General features: G+C 49.0%; 1 protein-coding gene across 1 annotated transcript in view; it reads right to left on the bottom strand.

Annotated features, from left to right (window-relative positions):
* DCTN2 (dynactin subunit 2) overlaps window positions 1-13,472 on the bottom strand; it is a 90,171-nt gene that overhangs the window by 23,728 nt on the left and 52,971 nt on the right. Inside the window, exons 10-12 of the mRNA XM_078782756.1 lie at window positions 4,515-4,580; window positions 4,041-4,079; window positions 3,868-3,945 (exon numbers count right to left, since the gene is read on the bottom strand). Coding sequence (XP_078638882.1) covers window positions 3,868-3,945; window positions 4,041-4,079; window positions 4,515-4,580 — 183 coding nt within the window. The remainder of the gene's footprint in view (window positions 1-3,867; window positions 3,946-4,040; window positions 4,080-4,514; window positions 4,581-13,472) is intronic.

Below are 13,472 nucleotides of genomic sequence, written 5' to 3'. Positions count from 1 at the left end.
TCCAGAGGGTGGGAGCAGCGATGGAGAAGGCCCTGTCCCCCCAGGATCTGAATTTGGTCCGGATGGAGGGGGTCAGGAGGTTGGTACCAGCAGAGCGGAGGTTGCGGGTGGGAGTGTGTCTGGAGAGGAGGTCAGCCAGGTAGGATGGGGCCAGGTTATGGAGGGCTTTGTATGTCAAGAGGAGGATTTTGTACTGGATTCTCTGGGGGATGGGGAGCCAGTGAAGCTTGTAAAGGACGGGGGTGATGTGGTCACAGGTCCGGGAATGAGTGAGTAGACGGGCAGCGGAGTTCTGAATGTATTGGAGTTTATTGGTGATTTTTGAGGGTGAACCATAGAGGAGGCTATTGCAGTAGTCCAGACGGGAGGTGATGAAGGCGTGGATGAGGGTTTCTGCAGCCGTGGAGGAGAGGGATGAGCGGAGACGGGCAATGTTTTTCAGGTGAAAGAAGGCTGACTTTGTGATCTGTTTAGTGTATTTGTCGAAGGAAAGGGTTTGGTCAAAGATGACGCCAAGATTCCGGATGTGAGGGGAGGTGGATACTGGGATACCGTCGATGTTGAGGGCAAAGTTATGGGTGGATTTTGTGAGCGTTTTTGGGCCAATGATGATTATTTCAGATTTATCACAGTTAAGCTTGAGGAAGTTGATTTGAAGCCAGGATTTTATTTCAGTGATGCAGTTTGTCAGGATAGAGTGGGTGTCGGTGGAGACGGACTTGGTGGAGATGAAAAGCTGGATGTCATCGGCGAAGCAGTGGAATTGGAGACCATGACGGCGGATTAAGTGACCGAGCGGGGACAGGTAAAGGATGAAGAGGAGGGGGCCAAGAACTGAACCTTGGGGGACACCTTGGGGGAGGGGAGCAGTGGGGGATTTGCAGTTATTGATGGAGATGAACTGGCATCTGTCAGAGAGGTATGATTTAATCCAAGAGAGGGCAGTGCCGGTGACGTTAAAGGTGGATTCAAGTCGGGTGAGGAGGATAGTGTGATCGATGGTGTCAAAGGCAGCGCTGAGGTCGAGGAGGACGAGAATGTTGAGGTTGCCAGCGTCAGAGGAGAGGAGAAGGTCGTTGGTGATTTTGAGGAGAGCAGTTTCAGTACTGTGGTTGGAGCGGAATCCGGATTGGAATGTTTCATACAAGTTATTGGCAGAGAGATGATGTTTGAGTTGAGTGGCTACAGCGCGTTCCAAAACTTTTGACAGAAAGGGTAGGTTGGAGATGGGTCTGAAGTTGTTTAGGGTGTCAGGGTTTAGACCAGGTTTTTTTAGAATGGGGGTAACAGCAGCAATTTTGAGGGAAGGTGGGACGATGCCTGTAGACAGGGAGGAGTTTATTGTTGCAATGATAAGTGGAGAGAGAGCAGGGAGGGAGGCTTTGACAAAGCTGGAGGGGATGGGGTCAAGAGTGCAGGTGGCAGTTTTCATTCCTATGAGGAGTTCAGAGAGGTCAGTAGGAGAGATTGGGGAGAACCGAGACAGGGGATGGCAGGACAAGGGGGGGCAGGTGGTTGGAGGGGGAGCGGGTGCGGCGGTGGTCAAGCTGTTGTAGATGTTGTCAATTTTGCGTTGGAAGAAAGAGAGGAAGGAGATGCAGTTGTCTACTGTGAATGACTGGGTGGTGGTGTTCAGGGGGCGGAGGAGTTTGTTTATTGTCGAGGATGGCTAATACAGTGTATTGTTATGTCGGTGGGGTAGGGGGATATATAAATTTAGGTAGATCTGCATTGGTCGGTGCTCCGATGTCGAAGAAGAAGAACCATCTCGATGTAAGTAAGTCAGGGACCCATCTAGCCCGTTCGTCGGATTAAGTGTATATCTGTGATCATCCAAAGACGATCGTATGATAGGTAGAGCAGGGATTATACTAGTTCCCCTGTGTGTCAGACCTGGTTATCATTCCATTTGTCCCGTATGGCAATGCACAAAGACATTAGTTAGGCCCATTATCGCACACACTACTTAAATTCCCCCTCCGCCATGATAATAATAAAACACCAGGAAGAACAGACAGGAAGTGACCACGCACTACGGTGGCATGGCAAGCAAACATTGCTCAGGCACGCAATAGCCACACCCAGGACTCGTGATTGACAGGGGGAAGGGGCGAGCGAGAAGCAGGCCGCCGATTGGCAGAGTCAAGAAGCGACGCACTGATTGGGGAGAAAGGGAGCTGACGTCACGAGACGATCGGTAAAACCACTCGCTCGCCGGCATTTGGCTCTCTCCATCTGCCCTCTCGTTGGAACTGAATCTTGCGCTTGGAGCTCCTGTTTGCCCTGGACGTACTCTTCCTCTTCCCTTCTTTCCGTGCACTGGACCTCGGCTTGTTGGGCGACGACGGACGGTGGAGCGTCGACGATCCTCCTTACCTGCGTTCGCATACGGGACCGAGCGTGCAAACAAGGCTTGCCGCGCAGCGGCGTATGTTGGCCTAGTGGAGCGTGAACAAGGACACGAGGCCTGGTGAACGGGGGTGCGGGGAGGCCTGCTTCGCACCAACACCAGAGCTGCACCCGGACTGCAAACTTGGGGCCTGGACGACGTGCTCGGACCTAACGATTCCTGACGGATGCTGCATCCAGACAGAGATAAGCCACACCACAGAACAACGATTGCTTTGATTAATTCTTCCTGTGTCCGTTGTAGAAGTCTGGTGTGGGGATGTCCCGATTTAGGAACATTATTTATCGTCGCGTTTCCTTGTCCCGGCATTTCGTTGAATAAACCCTTGTATTATTTTCCCAAACAACTTTTATTCCGTTTGTGTGAGTTTAACTATTTGCAGGGTTGAAGACTACGTGCGGACCGACAGGTGAATCCCGCTTCTTCTTCTTCCCTTCCTTCCTCCCGTGCATATAGAGTGAAGTCCACCATTGATGGTCTCCTCATTAACGCTCGATTGTCATTCGTGAATTCCCCAGACAGTATTTACATTTGTTCGATGCCCATGCTGCGTAGTATTGTAAATAAACCGTTTTTTTTTAAAATGCGTTCGTGTCCTTTCTTTACCCTCCCCATTTACTTATTAAATAAGCACGTGAAGTCACTTATTCTCCGAGTTATTTGAGTTGCCCTGATCGCAAATGGCTTTAGTTATTAACCACCCGTTAATATAATGAAGTAGCAACCCGTCCAAATGGCAAATTACTGCTACCAAAGAAACACAGTACTACTTAATACGGCACTTTTGAAATGACATTTTCCGCCCCCGCGCATGCGCAGAAATAGAGTAAAAAGTCGATCATGACTGCCTGGACATCTTCCATGGCTCCCAAATAAGGATTGTAGAATAAAATGACTGAAAAAAACAAAAAAACTTTTAAAGAAGCCAAAAATACTTTGTAAGCATACCTGCAAGAAAGGGGTACGTGCGCCTCTGCACAACGAAACAGTTGGAGAACTTCCTGATCAACTCATCCAAGAGTTGATATGTCACAGTCTGTATTGCAAGAACTCCCGGCGAAATACGCCCATGAAAGGTCGCTTCAAATATTGAAGCAGCTTCACAAACTTTTTTTTTTAAACGTAAAAAGTAAAAAAAATATATATATATATAAAAGATTTTTTTTTTAAACCCCGAGTGCGTCTCGGAATCGTGGAGCATGTTCAAATAACTGTTTTTAGCACCTCTCAAATAATTTTTGACTCAAAAACAAGTTTCTGTCATATATACAGCTTTTCTCGCCCAAAATTAAATGTTTCTGCAGCCACTGTAATCACAATTAAAAACCTGGGTGCTGCCTCGCTGTCATAAAGGATGCTGAAATCTGGGAAGCGGCCTTTCCTTTAATCAGGTTGTGCAACTAATTTCTCAGCATCTTCTGCCCTTCTTTAAATAGTCTCAAATCTAGAATGCATACCTGTAGCCTGCCTTCGATATGATCAAGGGTCATTGGATCCAGAGTGCTGACGTGGCTCTGCAGCATTTCCAGCGTAGCCTAAAAAGCAGAGAAGATAAAGGAGACTTAAAACGAGCAACTTCGAACACCACTTGCAATTGGTGGACATAAAAGAAAAAAAAATACTCACTGACCAAAACAGAAGTTCCTTGCATTAACATCCCAGCAGAATTCTGCAAACAAACACGTTATTCACAAGATGTCTTGGCACTGGAATTGGTGCCAGATTATGAAGAAAAGACAGATACAGACAACAGACACATTTTGAGGCCTGTTAGTTAGGTTCCATCTCCTGAAACCAACCAACATGTGAAGATAGCAGCCAGCAACATGTGCACGCATGCACACACTAAGTTTGTTACTTTAGAGATCTGGGATGGCTCTGATCCACCTCCTGAAACCCACACATGGAGATAACGAGACACACACAGACACACAGACACACAGACACACACACACACACACACACACACACACACACACACACACACACACACACACACACACACACACACACACACACACACACACACACACACACACACACACACACACACACACACACACACACACACACACACACACACACACACACACACACCACTTACAGCATTGGATGAAGACTTGCCAACTGCTGCCTCCAACTTGGTCAGTCGCTTTTCTAGTTCAGACACCTGCAAAATGCAGAGCACTCTTCAGTAAGTGCACACAATCTCTGCAGAAAAAAGCTCGTGCAAGATGATTACATAATATATTGAGGAAACAGGAGACACATCCAACTAATTCATTGGGCAGACCTAAACCTTTAGCTGCAAAAAAAATTATATATATATATATATATATATATATATATATATATATATATATATATATATATATGTATGTATGTATATATATATATGTATATATATATATATATATATATATATATATATATATATATATATATATATACGTATATATATACATATACATCGATGGACTATCAGCTACGCAGCTTCTTTTTGAACTTAATGTGGAACTCTACATGGCGATTCATAAGTAGAAACTGTCGTGGCCCATTACGAATCGTTTGCAATGCCATTCCAGCCGGACTACTTCATTTTGGTGATGCTGAACCTCCACACAGAGCTGACTTCACCAAGCCAGAAAAATGACCCAAATCTGCAATTGATTGGACATAATGCTGCATGTGACATATAAATGAAGGCATTCTTGATGCATGCAATTGAAATTACACAGAGAATTGGAAATGTATTCAGACGAGCATAAAGTCACTTCGTTAGCGAGATGAATTTCCCTGTTTGAGTCTATAAAGACAATTTTTGAAAATGCCCCCGGACCCCGTTATTTGCTCGGGATAAGTTCCTGGAAAATCCTCGAATAGCGAAACCCACAAATAGCGGGGCAATGTTTCAATACAAAAAGGGGGGGATAGGTTCCCGAGTCACGAAAATCCGCGAATAGAGAGGCAAAATCCACGAATGGCGAGGCAAAATCCACGAATGGCGAGGCAAAATCCACGAATGGCGAGGCAAAATCCACGAATGGCGAGGCAAAATCCACGAATGGCGAGGCAAAATCCACGAATGGCGAGGCAAAATCCACGAATGGCGAGGCAAAATCCACGAATGGCGAGGCAAAATCCACGAATGGCGAGGCAAAATCCACGAATGGCGAGGCAAAATCCACGAATGGCGAGGCAAAATCCACGAATGGCGAGGCAAAATCCACGAATGGCGAGGCAAAATCCACGAATGGCGAGGCAAAATCCACGAATGGCGAGGCAAAATCCACGAATGGCGAGGCAAAATCCACGAATGGCGAGGCAAAATCCACGAATGGCGAGGCAAAATCCACGAATGGCGAGGCAAAATCCACGAATGGCGAGGCAAAATCCACGAATGGCGAGGCAAAATCCACGAATGGCGAGGCAAAATCCACGAATGGCGAGGCAAAATCCACGAATGGCGAGGCAAAATCCACGAATGGCGAGGCAAAATCCACGAATGGCGAGGCAAAATCCACGAATGGCGAGGCAAAATCCACGAATGGCGAGGCAAAATCCACGAATGGCGAGGCAAAATCCACGAATGGCGAGGCAAAATCCACGAATGGCGAGGCAAAATCCACGAATGGCGAGGCAAAATCCACGAATGGCGAGGCAAAATCCACGAATGGCGAGGCAAAATCCACGAATGGCGAGGCAAAATCCACGAATGGCGAGGCAAAATCCACGAATGGCGAGGCAAAATCCACGAATGGCGAGGCAAAATCCACGAATGGCGAGGCAAAATCCACGAATGGCGAGGCAAAATCCACGCATGGCGAGGCAAAATCCACGCATGGCGAGGCAAAATCCACGCATGGCGAGGCAAAATCCACGAATGGCGAGGCAAAATCCACGCATGGCGAGGCAAAATCCACGAATGGCGAGGCGAAATCCACGAATGGCGAGGCGAAATCCACGAATGGCGAGGCGAAATCCACGAATGGCGAGGCGAAATCCACGAATGGCGAGGCGAAATCCACGAATGGCGAGGCGAAATCCACGAATGGCGAGGCGAAATCCACGAATGGCGAGGCGAAATCCACGAATGGCGAGGCGAAATCCACGAATGGCGAGGCGAAATCCACGAATGGCGAGGCGAAATCCACGAATGGCGAGGCGAAATCCACGAATGGCGAGGCGAAATCCACGAATGGCGAGGCGAAATCCACGAATGGCGAGGCGAAATCCACGAATGGCGAGGCGAAATCCACGAATGGCGAGGCGAAATCCACGAATGGCGAGGCGAAATCCACGAATGGCGAGGCGAAATCCACGAATGGCGAGGCGAAATCCACGAATGGCGAGGCGAAATCCACGAATGGCGAGGCGAAATCCACGAATGGCGAGGCGAAATCCACGAATGGCGAGGCGAAATCCACGAATGGCGAGGCGAAATCCACGAATGGCGAGGCGAAATCCACGAATGGCGAGGCGAAATCCACGAATGGCGAGGCGAAATCCACGAATGGCGAGACGAAATCCACGAATGGCGAGGCGAAATCCACGAATGGCGAGGCGAAATCCACGAATGGCGAGGCGAAATCCACGAATGGCGAGGCGAAATCCACGAATGGCGAGGCGAAATCCACGAATGGCGAGGCGAAATCCACGAATGGCGAGGCGAAATCCACGAATGGCGAGGCGAAATCCACGAATGGCGAGGCGAAATCCACGAATGGCGAGGCGAAATCCACGAATGGCGAGGCGAAATCCACGAATGGCGAAAGGAAATCCACGAATGGCGAGACGAAATCCACGAATGGCGAGACGAAATCCACGAATGGCGAGACGAAATCCACGAATGGCGAGGCGAAATCCACGAATGGCGAGGCGAAATCCACGAATGGCGAGGCGAAATCCACGAATGGCGAGGCGAAATCCACGAATGGCGAGGCGAAATCCACGAATGGCGAGGCGAAATCCACGAATGGCGAGGCGAAATCCACGAATGGCGAGGCGAAATCCACGAATGGCGAAAGGAAATCCACGAATGGCGAGACGAAATCCACGAATGGCGAGACGAAATCCACGAATGGCGAGACGAAATCCACGAATGGCGAGGCGAAATCCACGAATGGCGAGGCGAAATCCACGAATGGCGAGGCGAAATCCACGAATGGCGAGGCGAAATCCACGAATGGCGAGGCGAAATCCACGAATGGCGAGGCGAAATCCACGAATGGCGAGGCGAAATCCACGAATGGCGAGGCGAAATCCACGAATGGCGAGGCGAAATCCACGAATGGCGAGGCGAAATCCACGAATGGCGAGGCGAAATCCACGAATGGCGAGGCGAAATCCACGAATGGCGAGGCGAAATCCACGAATGGCGAGGCGAAATCCACGAATGGCGAGGCGAAATCCACGAATGGCGAGGCGAAATCCACGAATGGCGAGGCGAAATCCACGAATGGCGAGGCGAAATCCACGAATGGCGAGGCGAAATCCACGAATGGCGAGGCGAAATCCACGAATGGCGAGGAGAAATCCACGAATGGCGAGGCGAAATCCACGAATGGCGAGGCGAAATCCACGAATGGCGAGGCGAAATCCACGAATGGCGAAAGGAAATCCACGAATGGCGAGACGAAATCCACGAATGGCGAGACGAAATCCACGAATGGCGAGACGAAATCCACGAATGGCGAGGCGAAATCCACGAATGGCGAGGCGAAATCCACGAATGACGAGGCGAAATCCACGAATGGCGAGGCGAAATCCACGAATGGCGAGGCGAAATCCACGAATGGCGAGGCGAAATCCACGAATGGCGAGGCGAAATCCACGAATGGCGAGGCGAAATCCACGAATGGCGAGGCAAACTCCACGAATGGCGAGGCAAACTCCACGAATGGCGAGGCAAACTCCACGAATGGCGAGGCAAACTCCACGAATGGCGAGGCAAACTCCACGAATGGCGAGGCAAACTCCACGAATGGCGAGGCAAACTCCACGAATGGCGAGGCAAACTCCACGAATGGCGAGGCAAACTCCACGAATGGCGAGGCAAACTCCACGAATGGCGAGGCAAACTCCACGAATGGCGAGGCAAACTCCACGAATGGCGAGGCAAACTCCACGAATGGCGAGGCAAACTCCACGAATGGCGAGGCAAACTCCACGAATGGCGAGGCAAACTCCACGAATGGCGAGGCAAACTCCACGAATGGCGAGGCAAACTCCACGAATGGCGAGGCAAACTCCACGAATGGCGAGGCAAACTCCACGAATGGCGAGGCAAACTCCACGAATGGCGAGGCAAACTCCACGAATGGCGAGGCAAACTCCACGAATGGCGAGGCAAACTCCACGAATGGCGAGGCAAACTCCACGAATGGCGAGGCAAACTCCACGAATGGCGAGGCAAACTCCACGAATGGCGAGGCAAACTCCACGAATGGCGAGGCAAACTCCACGAATGGCGAGGCAAACTCCACGAATGGCGAGGCAAACTCCACGAATGGCGAGGCAAACTCCACGAATGGCGAGGCAAACTCCACGAATGGCGAGGCAAACTCCACGAATGGCGAGGCAAACTCCACGAATGGCGAGGCAAACTCCACGAATGGCGAGGCAAACTCCACGAATGGCGAGGCAAACTCCACGAATGGCGAGGCAAACTCCACGAATGGCGAGGCAAACTCCACGAATGGCGAGGCAAACTCCACGAATGGCGAGGCAAACTCCACGAATGGCGAGGCAAACTCCACGAATGGCGAGGCAAACTCCACGAATGGCGAGGCAAACTCCACGAATGGCGAGGCAAACTCCACGAATGGCGAGGCAAACTCCACGAATGGCGAGGCAAACTCCACGAATGGCGAGGCAAACTCCACGAATGGCGAGGCAAACTCCACGAATGGCGAGACAAACTCCACGAATGGCGAGGCAAACTCCACGAATGGCGAGGCAAACTCCACGAATGGCGAGGCAAACTCCACGAATGGCGAGGCAAACTCCACGAATGGCGAGGCAAACTCCACGAATGGCGAGGCAAACTCCACGAATGGCGAGGCAAACTCCACGAATGGCGAGGCAAACTCCACGAATGGCGAGGCAAACTCCACGAATGGCGAGGCAAACTCCACGAATGGCGAGGCAAACTCCACGAATGGCGAGGCAAACTCCACGAATGGCGAGGCAAACTCCACGAATGGCGAGGCAAACTCCACGAATGGCGAGGCAAACTCCACGAATGGCGAGGCAAACTCCACGAATGGCGAGGCAAACTCCACGAATGGCGAGGCAAACTCCACGAATGGCGAGGCAAACTCCACGAATGGCGAGGCAAACTCCACGAATGGCGAGGCAAACTCCACGAATGGCGAGGCAAACTCCACGAATGGCGAGGCAAACTCCACGAATGGCGAGGCAAACTCCACGAATGGCGAGGCAAACTCCACGAATGGCGAGGCAAACTCCACGAATGGCGAGGCAAACTCCACGAATGGCGAGGCAAACTCCACGAATGGCGAGGCAAACTCCACGAATGGCGAGGCAAACTCCACGAATGGCGAGGCAAACTCCACGAATGGCGAGGCAAACTCCACGAATGGCGAGGCAAACTCCACGAATGGCGAGGCAAACTCCACGAATGGCGAGGCAAAGTCCACGAATGGCGAGGCAAACTCCACGAATGGCGAGGCAAACTCCACGAATGGCGAGGCAAACGCCACGAATGGCGAGGCAAACGCCACGAATGGCGAGGCAAACGCCACGAATGGCGAGGCAAACGCCACGAATGGCGAGGCAAACGCCACGAATGGCGAGGCAAACGCCACGAATGGCGAGGCAAACGCCACGAATGGCGAGGCAAACGCCACGAATGGCGAGGCAAAATCCGTGAACGTCGACGATAATCCACGAAGGTCTTATAAATACCGTATGTGAAGCCAACAGCTAATTAATTTTTTTTTTGCGCCCCTGAAAAACCGCGAATTCGCGAAACACGGCTGCGAATAGGAAAGAAAACCCCGCGAATTAGCGGAACACGGCTGCGAATAGGAAAAAAAAAAACCCGCGAATTCGTGGAACACGGCTGCGAATAGGGGGAAAAAAAACGCGAATTCGCGGGCCACTTTTCCGTGAATAGAGAAACAGGTCACATTTTATCACACACAAATACGCGGAACCGTGAATAGCAGGGTCCGATAGTATTGTTAATTTCCTGGAACATAGACCATAGATACTGTAACTGGACCAGCAATCGGTAGAGCACATACCTCCCACCGAACTGAACAGTTTACGTTTTGTATCCAACTGATCTGGATGCAGACTTTAAACAATATCTCATCGTCAATACTGTACATTTTTGGCCCAATCTCTCAATGGCAAAGAATCATTTAAGGAAAAAAAAAAAAAAAAAAAAAAAAAAAAAGCTTCTCGTATCCCGATTCGGATCTTCACCAACATCGAATCAATTCGTCCTCGTCACAAAGCCACCCTGTCCACAAGTTTTTTGAGATAGCATGTTCATAGACAAACAGACAGGGTTGAAAACATAACCTATGTCCACCTTCGGTGGCAGAGGTAATAAATATAAGCAACACTGAACATCACCGTCACTGATCATGTCTGAAAAGGACAAGTTAAACAGGAATTAATTAACTCACCAAGTGTTTTTTATTGTGTCAGTAGAAAAACATTATCCATGAGGTGCACAAGCACCGTCAATTCTGGAGGAAGACCCACTCAAGTCGGGACACTTCTGCCCCAACCACGTATTTAAAATTAAACGATTGCACCTAAAAATGCCAGCATTTCAAATAACACAACCTCCCACCTCGTTCTCGGAGCATCCCAAAGATCTACCCACGACTGGTGCCATAAGCTTTTCACATTTTGAAACCATGCGTGTCCTTGCACTAATTTCCGAGAGGATAATTTAACTACTGAAGCAAATCCAGTGTCTAGCATTGGATGTATCATCAGTGCTGTTAAGTTAATCAATTCAGCTGGTTTCATTTTTAATCGAACCAGATAAATCCCGCTCGAGCCTGTCAAAAATAGTACCATTTCACCCAGAAACTGGGAAATAGTCGTCGTTTTGTGGCATTAAATGGTTAATTAGGCACAAGAGTTTACAGTGGTGCACATTGAAGGCAACACTCACTATTACACCTTGTTACACAAATGAAAGAAATTAATCAAAGCGCGCAACCGGTTCCACACCTGTGTTTTTTATTCATTTATAATAAGGATACCAAACCAGGGGCTGGCAAGGTGGCTGAGGTGATACACACTCGCCTCTAATTTGTTTAGCCTGGGGTTGAATCCCAACCCAGCTATAAACTGTCATCCCAGTATTTCACAGGCAGGGTGATTCATGTGTGTGCCGTCCCTTGAGATGGGCGTTAAATGGGCATCATGTTTGCCGGCATTAGTTGGTGGACGTTAAAGATCCCACCGTGTTCTTTGTTAAGAGTAGGTGAGCTATCGCCGGCACTCTGAACAAATTCCAAATTCCTGCTCAAACCTATGGAGGGCATTGAAGCAGCAGCATAACCAACCACACCCTCAGCCAATAATGCAACTCCTCAGTCTTGTGCTACAAATGAAAGCAGCCACAAGCTATCACCAACAATGTTAAAAGGGTGAATGCTAATTCACTTACAGGAACACAAGATCATTGGCTCACTCAGGAGCACATGAAACTTGCTCACATGAATGACACCTGAGAACAATCAATGTGTGGATGGTGTTTTCCATTATGCTATATCTGGTAAAAGTTGCATTAACTTACACCCCGCCCCTTCCCCCCCCCCCCCTCCCCCATCCCCATCCCCACTGTCATCTATCTATAATTCCACTAATCTCTGTGTGTATGTTTGTTTGTATGTTTGTCTGTGACCGCTGTTTCTCGACAACTACCGGTCCGATATACTTGAAACTTGCCAGGTATATTGCTGGGGACCCGAGGATGTGCCTTTTCAAGGTTTTAAATTAATCGCAGAAGTAGTTACCGAGCTATGTCCAAAAAACGATTCAACCAATCAGAGAGCAGCGAGCTATCACGTGTGCCGAACGTGGCGAACAGACTCTGCCTCGGATGGCACATTTGAGAGCGTATTCATTTATTTCCCGTCGGCAAACTATGTTGGCGTTAAACTATGTTTTAAAACTAATTAAAACTACTATCTATAATTCCACGGGTCCGATAAAAAACACCGTACTCGCAAGCCGTTCGCTTTGGACCAAACCATTTCATGTAAATAGAGGGGGGGGGGGGATTGTCACCGTACTCGCAAGCCGTTCGCTTTGGACCAAACCATTTCATGTAAATAGAGGGGGGGGGATATAATTTTAGATATATATATATAGTACGGGCATGCCCTAGTCTATCTATAATTCCACTAATCTCTGTGTGTATGTTTGTTTGTATGTTTGTCTGTGACCGCTGTTTCTCGACAACTACCGGTCCGATATACTTGAAACTTGCCAGGTATATTGCTGGGGACCCGAGGATGTGCCTTTTCAAGGTTTTAAATTAATCGCAGAAGTAGTTACCGAGCTATGTCCAAAAAACGATTCAACCAATCAGAGAGCAGCGAGTTATCACGTGTGCCGAACGTGGCGAACAGACTCTGCCTCGGATGGCACATTTGAGAGCGTATTCATTTATTTCCCGTCGGCAAACTATGTTGGCGCTATGTTGGCGTTAAACTATGTTTTAAAACTAATTAAAACTAATTTGCGATTCTTTCGCTTTGCGATGCGATTTGCGATTGCGTTAAACTCGCTCGGGCGTTAAACTATGTTTTAAAACTAATTAAAACTAATTTGCGATTCATTCGCTTTCCTGCGCATTTGTGCACGCGATGGCGATTTCTTTACCAAACTCCGCAAGCGCCAAGCCGTTAGCTTTGGACCAAACCATTTCATGTAAATAGAGGGGGGGATTGTCACCGTACTCGCAAGCCGTTCGCTTTGGACCAAACCATTTCATGTAAATAGAGGGGGGGGGGATTGTCACCGTACTCGCAAGCCGTTCGCTTTGGACCAAACCATTTCATGT

This window comes from Myxine glutinosa, chromosome 7, assembly GCF_964187855.1.
Source record: "Myxine glutinosa chromosome 7, kmMyxGlut1.1, whole genome shotgun sequence".
NCBI lineage: Eukaryota > Metazoa > Chordata > Myxini > Myxiniformes > Myxinidae > Myxine > Myxine glutinosa.
Note: the sequence above shows the minus strand (reverse complement) of the source record. Positions and strands in the feature narration are given on the sequence as shown.